Source organism: Taudactylus pleione, unplaced genomic scaffold, assembly GCF_031769625.1.
Source record: "Taudactylus pleione unplaced genomic scaffold, aTauple2 ptg000893l, whole genome shotgun sequence".
Lineage (NCBI taxonomy): Eukaryota > Metazoa > Chordata > Amphibia > Anura > Myobatrachidae > Taudactylus > Taudactylus pleione.
In genome coordinates, this window is record NW_028285294.1 from 299,092 (window position 1) to 319,212 (window position 20,121).

The 20,121-nt window shown below is 45.3% G+C and overlaps 1 protein-coding gene across 1 annotated transcript in view; it reads left to right on the plus strand.

Annotated features, from left to right (window-relative positions):
- DOCK3 (dedicator of cytokinesis 3) overlaps nt 1-20,121 on the plus strand; it is a 394,022-nt gene that overhangs the window by 214,925 nt on the left and 158,976 nt on the right. Inside the window, exons 11-14 of the mRNA XM_088459078.1 lie at nt 5,064-5,124; nt 5,686-5,833; nt 7,931-8,019; nt 17,006-17,131. Coding sequence (XP_088315204.1) covers nt 5,064-5,124; nt 5,686-5,833; nt 7,931-8,019; nt 17,006-17,131 — 424 coding nt within the window. The remainder of the gene's footprint in view (nt 1-5,063; nt 5,125-5,685; nt 5,834-7,930; nt 8,020-17,005; nt 17,132-20,121) is intronic.

Sequence of the window (20,121 nt, forward strand, 5' to 3'; positions counted from 1 at the left end):
GTTCTGCGCTCAGTGATGTGACAGGGATAGCAGTGTGCAGTGGTTCTGCACTCAGTGATGTGACAGGGATAGCAGTGTGCAGTGGTTCTGCACTCAGTGATGTGACAGGGATAGCAGTGTGCAGTGGTTCTGCACTCAGCAATGTGACAGGGATAGCAGTGTGCAGTGGTTCTGCACTCAGTAATGTGACAGGGATAGCAGTGTGCAGTGGTTCTGCGCTCAGTAATGTGACAGGGATAGCAGTGTGCAGTGGTTCTGCACTCAGTGATGTGACAGGGATAGCAGTGTGCAGTGGTTCTGCACTCAGTAATGTGACAGGGATAGCAGTGTGCAGTGGTTCTGCGCTCAGTGATGTGACAGGGATAGCAGTGTGCAGTGGTTCTGCACTCAGTGATGTGACAGGGATAGCAGTGTGCAGTGGTTCTGCACTCAGTAGTGTGACAGGGATAGCAGTGTGCAGTGGTTCTGCACTCAGTAATGTGACAGGGATAGCAGTGTGCAGTGGTTCTGCACTCAGTGATGTGACAGGGATAGCAGTGTGCAGTGGTTCTGCTCTCAGTAATGTGACAGGGATAGCAGTGTGCAGTGGTTCTGCACTCAGTAATGTGACAGGGATAGCAGTGTGCAGTGGTTCTGCACTCAGTGATGTGACAGGGATAGCAGTGTGCAGTGGTTCTGCACTCAGTGATGTGACAGGGATAGCAGTGTGCAGTGGTTCTGCGCTCAGTAATGTGACAGGGATAGCAGTGTGCAGTGGTTCTGCTCTCAGTAATGTGACAGGGATAGCAGTGTGCAGTGGTTCTGCACTCAGTAGTGTGACAGGGATAGCAGTGTGCAGTGGTTCTGCACTCAGTAATGTGACAGGGATAGCAGTGTGCAGTGGTTCTGCACTCAGTGATGTGACATGGATAGCAGTGTGCAGTGGTTCTGCACTCAGTGATGTGACAGGGATAGCAGTGTGCAGTGGTTCTGCACTCAGTGATGTGACAGGGATAGCAGTGTGCAGTGGTTCTGCACTCAGTGATGTGACAGGGATAGCAGTGTGCAGTGCTTCTGCACTCAGTAATGTGACAGGGATAACAGTATGCAGTGGTTCTGCGCTCAGTAATGTGACAGGGATAGCAGTGTGCAGTGGTTCTGCACTCAGTGATGTGACAGGGATAGCAGTGTGCAGTGGTTCTGCGCTCAGTAATGGGACAGGGATAGCAGTGTGCAGTGGTTCTGCACTCAGTAATGTGACAGGGATAGCAGTGTGCAGTGGTTCTGCACTCAGTGATGTGACAGGGATAGTAGTGTGCAGTGGTTCTGCACTCAGTAATGTGACAGGGATAGCAGTGTGCAGTGGTTCTGCACTCAGTAATGTGACAGGGATAGCAGTGTGCAGTGGTTCTGCACTCAGTGATGTGACAGGGATAGTAGTGTGCAGTGGTTCTGCACTCAGTGATGTGACAGGGATAGTAGTGTGCAGTGGTTCTGCACTCAGTAATGTGACAGGGATAGCAGTGTGCAGTGGTTCTGCACTCAGTGATGTGACAGGGATAGCAGTGTGCAGTGGTTCTGCACTCAGCGATGTGACAGGGATAGCAGTGTGCAGTGGTTCTGCACTCAGTAATGTGACAGGGATAGCAGTGTGCAGTGGTTCTGCGCTCAGTAATGTGACAGGGATAGCAGTGTGCAGTGGTTCTGCACTCAGTAATGTGACAGGGATAGCAGTGTGCAGTGCTTCTGCGCTCAGTGATGTGACAGGGATAGCAGTGTGCAGTGGTTCTGCACTCAGTGATGTGACAGGGATAGCAGTGTGCAGTGGTTCTGCACTCAGTAGTGTGACAGGGATAGCAGTGTGCAGTGGTTCTGCACTCAGTAATGTGACAGGGATAGCAGTGTGCAGTGGTTCTGCACTCAGTGATGTGACAGGGATAGCAGTGTGCAGTGGTTCTGCTCTCAGTAATGTGACAGGGATAGCAGTGTGCAGTGGTTCTGCACTCAGTGATGTGACAGGGATAGCAGTGTGCAGTGGTTCTGCACTCAGTGATGTGACAGGGATAGCAGTGTGCAGTGGTTCTGCACTCAGTAATGTGACAGGGATAACAGTATGCAGTGGTTCTGCGCTCAGTAATGTGACAGGGATAGCAGTGTGCAGTGGTTCTGCACTCAGTAATGTGACAGGGATAGCAGTGTGCAGTGGTTCTGCGCTCAGTAATGTGACAGGGATAGCAGTGTGCAGTGGTTCTGCACTCAGTAATGTGACAGGGATAGCAGTGTGCAGTGGTTCTGCACTCAGTGATGTGACAGGGATAGTAGTGTGCAGTGGTTCTGCACTCAGTAATGTGACAGGGATAGTAGTGTGCAGTGGTTCTGCGCTCAGTAATGTGACAGGGATAGTAGTGTGCAGTGGTTCTGCACTCAGTAATGTGAACACTTACAGGGACAAATATTTACTTGAACAAACTGTGAAATCCTTTCCCTGCTGATGGGAATTAGTGTCAGTTGGTGCAGATGTGCCCCCGATTCCGTACTCCCCAGGTCATTGCTCCTACATAAGGTAGAGTCCCGCCCGCTGCTGTTTTTACATTTACTTTGTACAATAAAAAGTGACATTTTCCTTTGCGTAATGTGTGGGAGAAATCATTATAATGGGTCCCACCCACACACTGTACAACTTCAGTGTATTGTTCTCACCAGGACTAGTTTTCAGCAGGAACAAGCAGGATCTCCGTTCCTGAACCTCTCAATAACTAAGACACAATGTCCTGGGCCAACATGTATCTTCCATAAGATTAGTTTTATTTTAAGTCCCTTTGTGTGTCTTCTTTTCTAAATATATATATATATATGTATGTGTGTGTGTGTGTGTGTATATATATATATATATATATGTGTGTGTGTGTATATATATATGTATATATATGTGTGTGTGTGTGTGTGTATATATATATATATATATGTGTGTGTGTATATATATATATATATACATATATATATATATACATGTGTGTGTGTGTATATACAGTCAGGTCCATAAATATTGGGACATTGACAGAATTTTCATATTTTGGCCTCTAGTCACCACACAATGGCTTTGAAATGAAACAAACAAGATGTGATTTAACTGCAGACTTTCAGATTTAATTTGAGGGTAATTACATCCAAATCAGGTGAACGGTGTAGGAATTACAACGGTTTCTATATGTGCCTCCCACTTTTTAAGGGGCCAAAAGTAATGGGACAAACTAAACAATCCTAAATCTAACTTTCACTTTTTAATACTTTGTTGCAAATCCTTTGCAGGCAATTACAGCCTGAAGTCTGGAACGCATAGACATCACCAGACGCTGGGTTTCATCCCTGGTGATGCTTTGCCAGGCCTCTACTGCAAATGTCTTCAGTACCTACTTGTTCTTGGGGCATTTTCCCTTCAGTTTTGTCTTCATCAAGTGAAATGCATGCTCAATCAGATTCAGGTCAGGGGATTGACTTGGCCATTGCATAACATTCCACTTTTTAGCCTTAAAAAACTCTTTGGTTGCTTTTGCAGTAAGCTTCGGGTCATTGTCCATCTGCACTGTGAAGCGCCGTCCAATTAGTTCTGAAGCATTTGACTGAATATGAGCATATAATATTGCCCGAAACACTTCAGAATTCATTCTGCTGCTTTTGTCAGCAGTCACATCATCAATAAATACAAGGGAACCAGTTCCATTGGCAGCCATACATGCCCACGCCATGACACTACCACCACCATGCTTCACTGATGAGGTGGTATGTTTTGGATCATGAGCAGTTCCTTTCCTTCTCCATACTCTTCTCTTCCCATCACTCTGGTACAAGTTGATCTTTGTCTCATCTGTCAATAGGATGTTGTTCCAGAACTGTAATGGCTTTTTTAGATGTTGTTTGGCAAACTCTAATCTGGTCTTCCTGTTTTTGTGGCTCACCAATGGTTTACATCTTGTGGTGAACCCTCTATATTCACTCTTGTGAAGTCTTCTCTTGATTGTTGACTTTGACACATGTACATCTACCTCCTGGAGAGTTCTTGATTTGGCCAACTGTTGTGAAGGGGTTTTTCTTCACCAGGGAAATAATTCTTCTGTCATCCACCACAGTTGTTTTCCGTTGTCTTCCGGGTCTTTTGGTGTTGCTGAGCTCTCCGGTGCGTTCTTTCTTTTTAAGAATGTTCCAAACAGTTGATTTGGCCACACCTAATGTTTTTGCTATCTCTCTGATGGGTTTGTTTTGATTTTTCAGCCTAATGATGGCTTGCTTCACTGATAGTGACAGCTATTTGGATCTCATATTGAGAGTCGACACCAACTGATTCCAAATGCAAATGTCACACCTAGAATCAACTCCAGACCTTTTACCTGCTTAATTGATAATGAAATAACGAGGGAATAGCCCACACCTGTCCATGAAATAGCTTTTGAGTTGATAGTCCCATTACTTTTGGCCCCTTAAAAAGTGGGAGGCACATATTGAAACTGTTGTAATTCCTACACCGTTCACCCGATTTGGATGTAATTACCCTCAAATTAAATCTGAAAGTCTGCAGGTAAAGCACATCTTGTTTGTTTCATTTCAAAACCATTGTGGTGGTAAATAGAGGACAAAATCTGAAAATTCAGTCAATGTCCCAATATTTATGGACCTGACTGTATATATATATATATATATATATATATATATATATGTGTGTGTGTATATATATATATATATATATATATATATGTATGTTTGTGCATATATATTATATTTATATAAAGTAGTTTTTCTATAGCTCCACCCCCAGTAGCTCCTGAACCTATTTTCGCAGAAACATAGCCCTGGTTGCCCCCCCCCCCCACTTATCAACGGGTTTCCCCATCCTGTTTATTTTTTAATGGTCGCTCAGTATTTTCGGTGCCATTTATTCCCTTATTGTAACAGCTTTGATGGTCATTACATGTCACTGTTCTAATCACCTGTGTAACAGTATGAAGAGAACACGTGTGTGCATTGTATGTAGCTGGATGTGCAGACACATGATCTCATGCTTCCCGTGTCCCGTTTGTGCTTTGTGACAGGATTTGAGCAGTAAGGATGTGAAGCGGGATCTCCATCTTGTTATTCATGTCATCAGAATAGGTGAGTGCACCCAGCGCGTTTCTCCGTGATGTAATGTTTCCTTGTTATCAATAAATAAAATGTTATGGGTGGAAACGCCACTTATCATCCCTAATAATGTATAATCGTTCCCAGTGCTGACCTGACTGTGGAGATAATTACACACTTCCAATGGCCTCTAAGGCAACAGACACAGATTATAAGAATCCTGTATGATGATTGATATAAATGGGGGGGGGGGGGGGTTCTGCATATACTGTGGTTATCTGCAGCTTCACATTGTCCTGGCTACACTTATGTTAGAAACAGCCCCTGTCAGAGTCTCACTTATGTCTCACTATGAGAATGGTGGGACCACCATTGAAATTATGTATAGGGGCACAATCTCTCCCACCCCCGACAACATGTATATATCATGTAAGCAAAGCGTGTCAGAGCCGCTGAGCGCGGTATGGGAGGTAACGTGGCAGAGCACTGGGGGGGCATGGGTGGTGCTAGCGGCAGATATGACCATACCGTATGTGCATCACACAGTCACCGCAGGACTCAGCAGGGAACGTTATATTTGTTATCTCTCTTTAGGGCGTATGCTGTTAAATGACTCTCGGAAAGGCCCCCCTCATGTCCATTACCGGCGGCCATATGGGTGCGCAGTTCTGAGCCTGGGGGAGGTGCTGCCCGCACTGTGTGAGCATCGGGAGGAAAAGGATTTTGTTCTGAAGGTGTATATGTGAGTATATAGCTGTTATGATTCCTGATGAACGCATGCACTGTAAAAACCTAAAAAAAAGTGCCCTTCATCAATAACAACCCCCTTTCCCTGGACCCACACTTGTTGGACTTCGCACTTAAAGTAATAACACAGGTAACAGAATATAGACATAGAAAGGTGACACTCTAAGAACTCATATAGGGAACTAGATTCTCAGGAGGTCTCCCATCTAGGAATAAACCCAAGCCCTTATGGCTTAACTTCCCAAACTAGACCGATGAAGTCTGTCTGAAGCTAAATGTTGTAGAAATACAAATCACACTCCTACTAAGTGATTACCAGAATACTCTCCTGCAGTTAACATCACTGCAAGCTAGAAACAAACAAGGATTACATTTAGCTATTTAAGAAGCTAACAAAAGGCTATGCAGTTATATTTTCATTTTATTAGTAATATATACATTCTTAAGAGATAATAATTCAATAAACATGAGAGTAATTGCAAAACTCAGTAATTTCTTTAGATATACAGCAAACTGCAGGATAAGACATTTCGAAGCACATGAACAATCCAGAGTAGTATATTAGCCATGTGTACATCTGCTAGCAATAATATGTAATAGAATGTATCCTGGATACTTAGCAGATGTAGAAACCAGCAATCCTTCCTAGGCAGCTTGCAAACAGCTAGAACCAGGGACCAGGCAACACATGGAACCCTGTGGCAGACACAGCCAGAACAGAACAACCCACACAGGCCCAAGAGCCAGCACCTGATTAAATCTGCTGGCAAACCAATCACATTCAACCAGGCCAACACCCAGGCTGACATCATCATAACAGGGGAACAAGTCAGCAACCATTCCAATGATTCAGTCTAGACTCAACCGGCCGAGTACAGTTATAACAATAGTAACCTTATATAGTTATATATGTGAGTATATAATGACCTTATATAGTTATATATGTGAGTATATAGTGACCCTATATAGTTATATATATGAGTATATAGTGAACTTATATATTATATATGTGAATATATAGTTGCATTATATAGGTGTATATATGAGCATATAGTGGCCTTATATAGTTTTATATATGAGAGTATATAGTGACCTTATATAGTTATATATTTGAGTACATAGTAACATTGTATAGGAGTATATAGTGAAATTATATAGGTGTATACTGTATGTGAGTACTGTATATAGTGACATTATATAGGTGTATACTGTATGTGAGTACTGTATATAGTGACATTATATAGGTGTATACTGTATGTGAGTACTGTATATAGTGACATTATATAGGTGTATAGTGTTCCCTCTAGCTCCGGCGGCAGGCAGGGCGCCGGAGCTAGAGAGGGCAATCTTGTGCGGCCAAAAAGGGGGCGTGGTTATGAAAAGGGGGCGTGTCTATAAGACGCATCCCCTTTTCGTCATACCGGGCAGCCCCCAAGCGGTGCAGAAAGGGAGAATAGATGCCAGGCGCATGCGCCCGGCGTCTATTCTCCGGCGGTGACCGGGTCACCGCATGTTTGTCCACCCGCGGGACGCAGAACGGCTCCCGCAGGCTGTTAGGGCAGGGCGCTTTTTGCCCTCCAGAAGGAGGGCAGGGCGCCGCGCCCCGCTAAAACAGCCTAGCGGGAACGCTAGGTGTATATGTGAGTACTGTATATAGTGACATTATATAGGTGTATATGTGAGTACTGTATATAGTTACATAATATTGGTGTATATGTGAGTACATACTACTCCCATTAGCTGATATAGACATTTACACCTCTACAGGTGCTGTTGTAGTGGCTGGTAAATCCATAGACTTCCTCCTAGAACTGAGGGCAATAGATCAATATTAGGTACATTGATAAAAAAAAACAACAACATTTTTTCTGCAGTTTTGTGGTTTGTATATTCCATTTATTGTGCTGGGTGACACCTCTATCCATAATGTGTAGAGGATTAGAGCACAGGTGGATGAAAAGGCTGGCAGGCCGTGGGCAGACTTGTGGCTGGCGAGCCTGCTGCCATAGTTATATATTGGTCTATTACAAGTGTGCCAGTTACGCCTTGTGTTACGCCCCCTCGTCACGCTTCGTCTCTTTACCTGTTCCAGGTGTAATAATGAGAATGAGTGGTTCCAGATTCATGAGAACATCATCCGGAAGACCAGCACCAAGTACTCCACACCCAGCTCCAACTACGGTAACCAAAACCACAATCAGGCCCAACACCCAGATAGGGCGTAATATCTCCGCCGAGGGTGGGTCATCCCAACAGGTCATAGATCCCCCATGTACCAGTCTTCAGTAACTGCGAATGGGATCAGCTCCTATTGTCTCATAATCAGAGACATCTATATCCCGCTCCTACATAATCAGAGACATCTATAGCCCGCTCCTTCACAATCAGAGACATCTATAGCCCGCTCCTACATAATCAGAGACATCTATAGCCCGCTCCTTCACAATCAGAGACATCTATAGCCCGCTCCTTCATAATCAGAGACTTCTATATCCCGCTCCTTCACAATCAGAGACATCTATAGCCCGCTCCTACACAATCAGAGACATCTATAGCCTGCTCCTTCACAATCAGAGACATCTATAGTCCGCTCCTACATAATCAGAGACATCTATAGCCCGCTTCTTCACAATCAGAGACCTCTATAGTCCGCTCCTTCATAATCAGAGACATCTATAGCCCACTCCTTCATAATCAGAGACAGCTATAGCCCGCTCCTTCATAATCAGAGACATCTATAGCCCGCTTCTACGTAATCAGAGACATCTATAGCCCGCTCCTTCACAATCAGAGACATCTATAGCCGCTCCTTCATAATCAGAGACTTCTATAGCCCGCTCCTACATAATCAGAGACATCTATAGCCCGCTCCTACATAATCATAGACATCTATAGCCCACTCCTACATAATTAGAGGCTTCTATAGTCCGCTCCTTCACAATCAGAGGCATCTATAGCCCACTCTTTCATAATCAGAGACATCTATAGCCCACTCCTTCATAATCAGAGACATCTATAGCCCGCTCCTTTATAATCAGAGACATCTATAGCCCGCTCCTTCATAATCAGAGACATCTATAGCCCGCTCCTTCATAATCAGAGACATCTATAGCCCGCTCCTTCATAATCAGAGACATCTATAGCCCGCTCCTTCATAATCAGAGACATCTATAGCCCGCTCCTACATAATCATAGACATCTATAGCCCGCTCCTACATAATCAGAGACATCTATAGCCCACTCCTACATAATCAGAGACATCTATAGCCCGTTCTTTCAAAATCAGAGACATCTATATCCCGTTTGTCATGACCAGGGTTTCTCGGCATGGTGGTCGACGGGTAATACCTGTGAGGTCACTGTGGCGGGGGTGTTTGGCAGTGGCGCTGGTGCTTGGCGAGGGGCATTGGCTACGCGTGGTTCTGTGCGGGCACATTGTCCCCCTGGCTGGTGAGGCCTGGAGGTGCTAACGTTCCGCTCGGCATGGGCGCAGCCATCTTGCCTCCGACCATGTGATTAAGTTGGCCAATCCTGGTCGGTCATGTGCTCTCTCCAGCCAGTCATGGCGCGGTACTTGGTATTTAGGAAGGTCCAGAGCCTTCCTTCTTTGCCAGTGCAACGTGTTTCTCAGCAGCAGCTGAGAGAGAGTTCCTGTGCTTGTTACCTGCCTCCTTGGAAACGCTACCTAGCCTGTTACCCTGTCTGCTCCAACCGCTGGACTTTCCCTGCACCCTCCATTTACCTTCCCCCTTCCTGAGTACCTGAGTCTGCTGTCACCCTGCACCTTGCCTCCACTTACTCTCTGCTGGACTCACTTCAGCCTGCAAATTCACTTCAGCCTGCAATTCATTTCAGCCTCACCACACCTGCAGACTGGACTGTTCCTGCCTGTCACTATCTGGACATTCTACCATTTGCTTCACTACAGTTCTCAAGTGCACTTCAGTGCTATACCTGGACTATTTCTTTTGCCATATCCATGTCTACTAAGTCACTCATTAAAAGTTCCACATTTTAATTTTAATCTGCTTCTGTGTCTGCTCCTATCACCACCCCGGGTCCAGAACAAAACCAGAACCTCACAGTTTGCACTGGCCCCATGGATCCGGCCAAGGACCAGGAGTCAGGAGTGTATTTATTACGGTGAATTGCTGGCCGTTTAGAAAACCTGGAAGCTATGCAGCACCAAATGGCTCAGTTTCTACAGGAAATGTCTAAAAGACAATATAATCTGCCAACCTCGTTATCAACCTCTGGGGTATCAGTAACTTCACTTACTCCTGTGCCTGGTAATATAGGGAACAGGGTATGTCCCCGTTTACATCTTCCTATGCCAAGCAAATTTGACGGCGATCCTAAGCTCTGTCGTGGCTTCCTGAATCAGTGTGATATACACTTCACTCTACAGCTTGATAACTTTCTCACTGCAAGAACTAAAGTGGCATACATTGTGTCTTTGTTGTCCGGCTTGCATGTGGATTGGGCCTCCCCACTCTGGGAGCGTTCAGATATACTGCTGGATAACTATGCAGGCTTTGTGTCATCATTCAGGAGGATTTTCGACGAATCTGGACTCACTGTGTCAGCATCGTCCAGTATCATGACCCTGAGACAAGGAATCCGTCCTGTCAGCCAATATGCCGTACAGTTTAAAATTTTGTCATCAGAGCTCAAGTGGAATGAGGAGGCCCTCACCTCAGCCTTTTGGCATGGACTTTCGGACCGACTAAAGGATGACTTGGTCACCCGTGAGCTTTCCCACTAATTTAAACGACATGAACTCACTCTGTAACAAAATTGACCTGCGCTTCAGAGAACTTCAGGCTGAAAAGCGCAGAACTGACCGGCAAAGGTCATTTACTCCTCCCTTACCTACCCGTCCACCCTCTTCCTCTATGGAAGAAGAGCCTATGCAGGTGAACCAAACCCATCTCTCTAAAGAGGAACATCAGAGAAGGATACTAAAAAACCTCTGCCTATACTGTGGAGATTCGGGTCACCTGGTGGCCTCCTGTTCCCGTAAATCGGGAAACGCCCGTTCCTAACTGGCCCTGGGGACATCAAGTTAGGAGTTATGAGCCCGTCCCCAAATACTAAAGATTTCAAAATTACCTTAGCTATAGATCTCAAGCCTAACCTTGTCTTTGTCTCTGCTCTACTAGATTCTGGAGCAGCCGGAAAATTCATGGCTTCCAGCATAGTTGATAAACTACAAATCCCTTGTTCATCTCTCAATCACGCAATTTCCCTGACCTCTGTAGATGGACGGCCTTTAGCTAATGGAGTGGTCACCAAAGAAACTCAACCAGTATTAGTCCGTATTGGAGCCCTCCACTCCGAGTCTTTAAAGTTCTTTGTGATACCTGAGGCTTCTCAAGAAATCATTTTAGGATTACCCTGGTTATGCCAGCATAATCCCAGGATAGACTGGTGTTCAATGCAAATTCTTTCATGGGGGACTGACTGTCAGAAATTCTGTCTTTCCAAGATACGACCTGTAATGAAAACAGTTTCATTAATATCTCCAGTTATTCCTAAGGAGTACCAGATGTTTACTGATGGTTTTTCCGAACAACAGGCTAATGTCTTACCTCCTCACAGAGTATGAGATTGTCCAATCGATCTGATGTCTGGCAAGATGCCACCTCGTGGTCGTACCTATCCTCTATCCTTGCCTGAGACTTAAGCTATGTCCGAATACATCCAGGACAACCTAGCAAAATAATTTATTCGTCCCTCCACCTCTCCTGCCAGAGCTGGGTTCTTTTTCGTCGGCAAGAAGGACGGTGGCTTAAGGCCTTGTATAGATTACCGGGGCCTTAATGATATAACAGTCAAGAATCGGTATCCACTTCCACTGATCACAGAGTTGTTCGACAGAGTTAAAGGGTCCATCATATTCTCAAAGTTAGATCTGAGAGGGGCCTATAATCTCATCCGTATTCGTGCTGGTGATGAATGGAAGACCACACTTAATACCAGAGATGGACATTTTGAATACCTTGTGATGCCATTTGGGTTATGCAATGCCCCTGCTGTGTTTCAGGGCTTTGTTAATGAAATTTTCCGGGACTTGTTTGTTATATGTCTCGGTTGTTGTATATCTGGACGATATACTGATTTTTTCGTCTTCTGTAGTGGAACATCATGAACATGTGAAGGAAGTATTATCCCGTAAATTGGAGAAATGTGTCTTTGGTGTGCCCAGTGTGCCATTCCTTGGTTACGTCATCTCTGGCTCCAGTCTAGAAATGGACCCCAAGAAGGTACAGGCGATTTTGGATTGGTTCCGACCTCAAACATTGAAAGCCATCCAGAGACTGCTTGGGTTCGCCAACTACTATAGATGCTTTATCAAGGGATTTTCGTCATTATTGGCTCCCATTACAGCCCTGACCCGCAAAGGTGCTAATCCTGCCCTATGGTCACCTGAGGCAGAAACAGCCTTCCAGCTCCTAAAGCAACCTTTATTTCGGCTCCAGTCCTATGACAACCAGATCTGGATAGGCCTTCTCTTTTGGAAATGGATGCGTCATCAGAAGCTGTGGGAGCAGTCCTATCCCAGCGTTATGAGGACAAACGAGTTCATTCCTGTGGGTTTTTCTCCAAAAAGTTTTCTCCTGCCGAAAGAAATTATGCTATAGGTGAACAAGAACTCTTGGCAGTGAAATTGGCATTAAAAGAATGGAGATACCTGCTGGAAGGAGCGAAGTTTCCCTTCACTGTCTTCACTGACCATAGGAACCTCCTCTTCCTCAAGAATATCCAGTGTGTGAGCCCTCGTCTGGCCCGATGGGCAATATTTTTCGCTCGGTTCCAGTTCACTCTGACCTTCCGGTCAGGAGCCCTTAATCAAAAAGTAGACGCTCTGTCCAGATCCCTCCTCTGTGATGACAATTCGGAGACCCAACGTGATGCCCCTGTCTTGGAGTCAAGAGTTTTGGCCGCCATACAGTTACAGCCTCCTACTGGGAAGACTATTGTGGCTCCGGAGTTAAGGAAGCAGCTCCTCACCTGGAATCATTCCTCTCACTTTGCAGGCCACTCAGGTACTCGAAAGACTTTGGAATTTTTAAAGAGAGGCTATTGGTGGCCATCCATGAAGGCGGACGTATTGGAGTTCATTTCTTCATGTAGCTCTTGTGCTCAGCATAAATCTTCACATCAAGCTCGGGCTGGCGAGTTATTGCCATTACCTATTTCATCACGTCCATGGACGCATCTCTCCATGGACTTCGTAAATTATCTACCGAACTCTCAGGGTTACACTACCATCTGGTTTGTAGTAGACCGATTTTCTAATATGGTCCATTATATACCTCTAAAGAAACTGCCTACGGCTCCTGACTTGGCTCACCTGGTCGTTCAACACATATTCCTTCTCCATGGTCTTTCTGCTGAAATAGTCTCTGACCCTGGTGTTCAATTTGTAGCCAGATTTTGGAGAGCCTTATGTTCTGTTTTTCAAGTAAAACTAAATTTTTCCACGGCTTATCACCCACAAAGCAATGGATCTACTGAGAGGGTTAATCAAGACCTTGAGACCTTCCTGAGGATTTGTATGTCATCTTTCCAAGACAATTGGTCTGTATTGCTGCCATGGGCTGAATTTGCACATAACGCCTCCTACCATTCTTCTACAAACCAAACTCCATTCCAAGTTGTCTACGGTCTTCATCCTCGGGTTCCTGAATTTCAAAGCCTGCCTGTCTTCGATGTACCAGCCGTAGAGGACACTGTACGGAAATTTGCTTCTATTTAGACTGAAGTACGTGCTGACTTAGAGAAAGCGTCCTCCCGCTATAAACATCAGGCAGATAAAAGGCATAGGAAGGTGCCACGCATGCAAGTTGGAGACCAAGTCTGGTTGTCCACCTGGAACCTACGGCTTAGAGTACCTTCGATTAAGTTTGCTCCACGTTTCATCGGGCCCTTCTCTATCATAGAAATCATCAACCCAGTGGCTTATCGCCTTCAGTTGCCTCCTTATCTTAAAGTACCCAACTCTTTTCATATTTCCTTACTTAAACCCCTGGTACTGAACAAGTTCCACAGAGTCCTTCCTGTTCCCCCTTATATCCAGACTGAAAGGGGAGTGGAGTTTGAGGTCTACCAGGTGCTGGATTCTCGGCTTCGCAGAGGACGTTTGCAGTACCTGTTAGACTGGAGGGGTTATGGTCCTGAAGAGCGCTGTTGGACCGATGCCCGAGACATCCATGCTCCCGCACTCATCAAGAAGTAACATGCTGCCCATCCGGAGAAACCTGGTGAGTGTCCTGAGGCCACCCATAAGAGGGGGGGTACTGTCACGACCAGGGTTTCTCAGCATGGTGGACGACGGGTAATACCTGTGAGGTCACTGTGGCAGGGGGTGTCTGGCAGTGGCGCTGGTGCTTGGCGAGGGGCATTGGCTGCGCGTGGTTCTGTGCGGGCACATTGTCACTCTGGCTGGTGAGGCCTGGCGGTGCTTCCGTTCCGCTCGGCATGGGCGCCACGATCTTGCCTCCGGCCATGTGATCCAGTTGTCCAATCCTGGTGTGTCATGTGCTCTCTCCAGCCAGTCATGGCGCGGCACTTGGTATTTAGGAAGGTCCAGCAGCTGAGAGAGAGTTCCTGAGTTCGTCACCTGCCTCCTTGGAAGCGCTACCTAGCCTGTTACCCTACCTGCTCCAAACGCTGGACTTTCCCTGCACCCTCCATTTACCTTCCCCCTGCCTGAGTACCTGAGTCTGCTGTCACCCTGCACCTTGCCTCCACTTACTCTCTGCTGGACTCACTTCAGCCTACAAATTCACTTCAGCCTGCAACTCATTTCAGCCTCACCACACCTGCATACTGGACTGTTCCTGCCTGTCACTATCTGGACATTCTCCCATTTGCTTCACTACAGTTCTCAAGTGCACTTCAGTGCTATACCTGGACTATTTCTTTTGCCATATCCATGTCTACTAAGTCACTCATTAAAAGTTCCACATTTTCATTTAAATCTGCTTCTGTGTCTGCTCCTGTCACCACCCCGGGTCCACAACAAAACCAGAACCTCACACCATTCCTTCATAATCGGAGACATCTATAGCCCGCTCCTTCATAATCAGAGACATCTATAGCCCGCTCCTACATAATCATAAACATCTATAGCCCACTCCCTTATAATCAGAGACATCTATAGCCCGCTCCTTCATAATCAGAGACATCTATAGCCCGCTCCTACATAATCAGAGACATCTATAGCCCGCTCCTTCATAATCAGAGACATCTATAGCCCGCTCCGTCACAATCAGAGACATCTATAGCCCGCTCCTTCATAATCAAAGACATCTGTAGCCCGCTCCTTCATAATCAGAGACATCTATAGCCCGCTCCTACATAATCAGAAACATCTATAGCCCGTTCCTTCATAATCAGAGACATCTATAGCCCGCTCCTTCATAATCAGAGACATCTATAGCCCGCTCCTTCATAATCAGAGACATCTATAGCCCGCTCCTTCATAATCAGAGACATCTATAGTCCGCTCCTTCATAATCAAAGACATCTATAGCCCACTCCTACATAATCAGAGACATCTATAGCCCACTCCTTCATAATCAGAGACATCTATAGCCCGCTCCTATATGAGCAGAGACTTCTATAGCCTGCTCCTTCATAATCAGAGACATCTATAGCCTGCTCCTTCATAATCAGAGACATCTATAGCCCGCTCCTTCATAATCAGAGACATCTATAGCCCACTCCTACATAATCAGAGACATCTATAGCCCACTCCTTCATAATCAGAGACAGCTATAGCCCGCTCCTATATGAGCAGAGACTTCTATAGCCTGCTCCTTCATAATCAGAGACTTCTATAGCCCGCTCCTACATAATCAGAGACATCTATAGCCCGCTCCTTCACAATCAGAGACATCTATAGCCCGCTCCTACATAATCAGAGACATCTATAGCCCGCTCCTACATAATCAGAGACATCTATAGCCCACTCCTACATAATCAGAGACATCTATAGCCCACTCCTTCATAAGCAGAGACTTTTATAGTCCACTCCTACATAATCAGAGACATCTATAGCCCACTCCTACATAAACAGAAACATCTATAACCCGCTCCTTCATAATCAGAGACTTCTATAGCCCACTCCTTCATAATCAGAGACATCTATAGCCCGCTCCTACATAATCAGAGACATCTATAGCCCGCTCCTAAATAAGCAGAGACATCTATAGCCCGCTCCTACATAATCAGAGACTTCTATAGCCCGCTCCTTCACAATCAGAGACATCTATAGCCCGCTCCTTCACAATCAGAGACATCTATAGCCCGCTCCTGTATAAGCAGAGACATTTATAGCCCACTCCTTCATAATCAGAGACATCTATAGCCCGCATCTACATAATCAGAGACATGTATAGCCCGCTCCTTCATAATCAGAGACATCTATAACCCGCTCCTTCATAATCAGAGACATATATTGCCCGCTCCTACATAAGCAGAGACTTCTATAGCCTGCTCCTTCATAATCAGAGACATCTATAGCCCGCTCCTACATAATCAGAGACTTCTATAGCCCGCTCCTTCATAATCAGAGACATCTATAGCCCGCTCCTACATAATCAGAGACATCTATAGCCCACTCCTTCATAATCAGAGACATCGATAGCCCGCTCCTTCATAATCAAAGACATTTATAGCCCGCTCCTACATAATCAGAGACTTCTATAGCCCACTCCTTCATAATCAAAGACATTTATAGCCCGCTCCTACATAATCAGAGACTTCTATAGCCCTCGCCTTCATAATCCGAGACTTCTATAACCCGCTCCTACATAATCAGAGCTGCTCTGGTGTATTATTCCAGCACACAACGTGGCTGCGGGCTGTTTCTTAGTGTGCCGTCTGCGCATGTTAACCAAGCACGCCATCATTCCTCTACATGTTGTACCCTGTTGTGTCTTATTAATGTAAACGTGGGAATCGGAACACCCTTCTGATATCCCCCATATACTCTAACTTATACTCTAACTTATCGCTAATACTGAGACTTTTATTCTCAGTTACATGTACAATCCCTTCCCCAGACGAGATCACTATACTAATAAAGTAATGTAAAGAGAAGTGTCTATGAGTAGAATGGCATCGATGTGTCTGACCGGTGCTCCTTTATGTGCAGGGCTCATCGTCTCTCTACAGCTCCTGAGGGGGGACATGGAGCAGATCCGTAGGGAAAACCAGCTGCTGCTTAACAGGGGTGCGGCCGTTACCCGCAAACTGGGCTTCCCTGATGTCATTATGCCAGGTATCAGTAAGATTACACATGTGGCTATGAGATACACACACTCTCACCAACACTCACACACTCTCACTAACACTCACACACTCTCACCAACACTCACACACTCTCACTAACACTCACATATTCTCACCAACACTCACACACTCTCACTAACATTCACACACTCTCACCAACACTCACACACTCTCACTAACACTCACATATTCTCACCAACACTCACACACTCTCACTAACATTCACACACTCTCACCAACACTCACACACTTTCACCAACACTCACACAATCTCACTAACATTCACACATTCTCACCAACACTCACACAGTCTCACCAAAACTCACACATTCTCACTAACATTCACACAGTCTCACCAACACTCACACAGTCTCACCAAAACTCACACATTCTCACTAACATTCACACTAACATTCACACACTCTCACCAACATTCACACACTCTCACCAACATTCACACACTCTCACCAACACTCATCATCTTTCACCAACACTCACACACTCTCACCAACACTCATCATCTTTCACCAACACTCACACACTCTCACCAACACTCATCATCTTTCAACAACACTCACACACTCTCACTAACATTCACACATTCTCACCAACACTCACACACTCTCACTAACACTCACATATTCTCACCAACACTCACACACTCTCACCAACATTCACACACTCTCACCAACACTCATCATCTTTCACCAACACTCACACCCTCTCACTAACATTCACACATTCTCACACACTCTCACTAACACTCACATATTCTCACCAACACTCACACATTCTCACTAACACTCACACACTCTCACCAACATTCACACACTCTCACCAACACTCATCATCTTTCACCAACACTCACACATTCTCACTAACACTCACACACTCTCACCAACACTCACACACTCTCACCAACATTCTCACCAACACTCGCACATTCTCACCAACACTCACACACTCTCAGCAACACTCACACATTCTCACCAACGCTTACACATTCTCAACAACACTCACACACACACACCGACATTCACACATTCTCACCAACACTCACACACTCTCACTAACACTCACATATTCTTACCAACACTCACACACTCTCACTAACATTCATACACTCTCACCAACACTCATCATCTTTCACCAAAACTCACACACTCTCACTAACACTCACATATTCTCACCAACACTCACACACTCTCACTAACATTCACACACTCTCACCAACACTCACACATTCTCACTAACACTCACACACTCTCACCAACACTCACACACACACCGACATTCACACATTCTCACCAACACTCGCACATTCTCATCAACACTCACACACTCTCAGTAACACTCACACATTCTCACCAATGCTTACACATTCTCACCAACACTCATATACTCTCACTAACACACACACTTTCACCAACACTGACACACTCTCACCAACACTCACACACTCTCACTAACACACACACTTTCACCAACACTGACACACTCTCACCAACACTCACACATTCTCACCAACGCTTACACATTCTCAACAACATTCACACACTCTCACTAACACTCACACACTTTCACCAACACTGACACACTCTCAACAACACTCACACACATGCTCACACACTTTCACCATTACTCACACACTCTCACATTCACACACTCTCACCAACACTCACACATTCTCACCAACACTCCCACACTCTCACCATTACTCATACACTCTCAACAACACACACATTCTCACCAACACTCACACACTCACCATTACTCATACACTCTCAGCAACACTCACACACTCTCACCAACACTCACACATTCTCACCAAAACTCATATACTCTCACTAACATTCAAACATTCTCACCAACACTCACACATTCTCACTAACATTCACACACTCACCAACACTCACACAGTCTCACAACACTCACACATTCTCACTAACATTCACACACTCTCACCAACATTCACACACTCTCACCAACACTCATCATCTTTCACCAACACTCACACACTCTCACTAACATTCACACACTCTCACCAACACTCACACATTCTCACCAACACTCACACATTCTCACCAACACTCACACATTCTCACCAACACTCATCATCTTTCACCAACACTCACACACTCTCACTAACATTCACACATTCTCACCAACACTCACACACTCTCACTAACACTCACATATTCTCACCAACACTCACACATTCTCACTAACACTCACACACTCTCACCAACATTCACACACTCTCACCAACACTCATCATCTTTCACCAACACTCACACATTCTCACCAACATTCACACATTCTCACCAACACTCACACATTCTCACCAACACTCACACAGTCTCACTAACACTCACATATTCTCACCAACACTCACACACTCTCACCAACACTCACACATTCTCACTAACACTCACACAATCTCACTAACACTCACACACTCTCGCCAACACTCACACACACACACACACCAACATTCACACATTCTCACCAACACTCACACATTCTCACTAACACTCACACACTCTCACCAACACTCACACACTCACACCAACACTCATCATCTTTCACCAACACTCACACATTCTCACCAACATTCACACATTCTCATCAACATTCACACACTCTCACTAACACTAACATATTCTCACCAACACTCACACTCTCTCACTAACATTCATACACTCTCACCAACACTCATCATCTTTCACCAACACTCACACACTCTCACTAACACTCACATTCTCACCAACACTCACACACTCTCACTAACATTCAAACACTCTCACCAACACTCATACATTCTCACCAACACTCACACACTCTCACCAACACTCACACATTCTCACCAACACTCACACTCACCATTACTCATACACTCTCCCCAACACTCACACACTCTCACCAACACTCACACACTCTCACCAACACTCATATACTCTCATTAACATTCACACATTC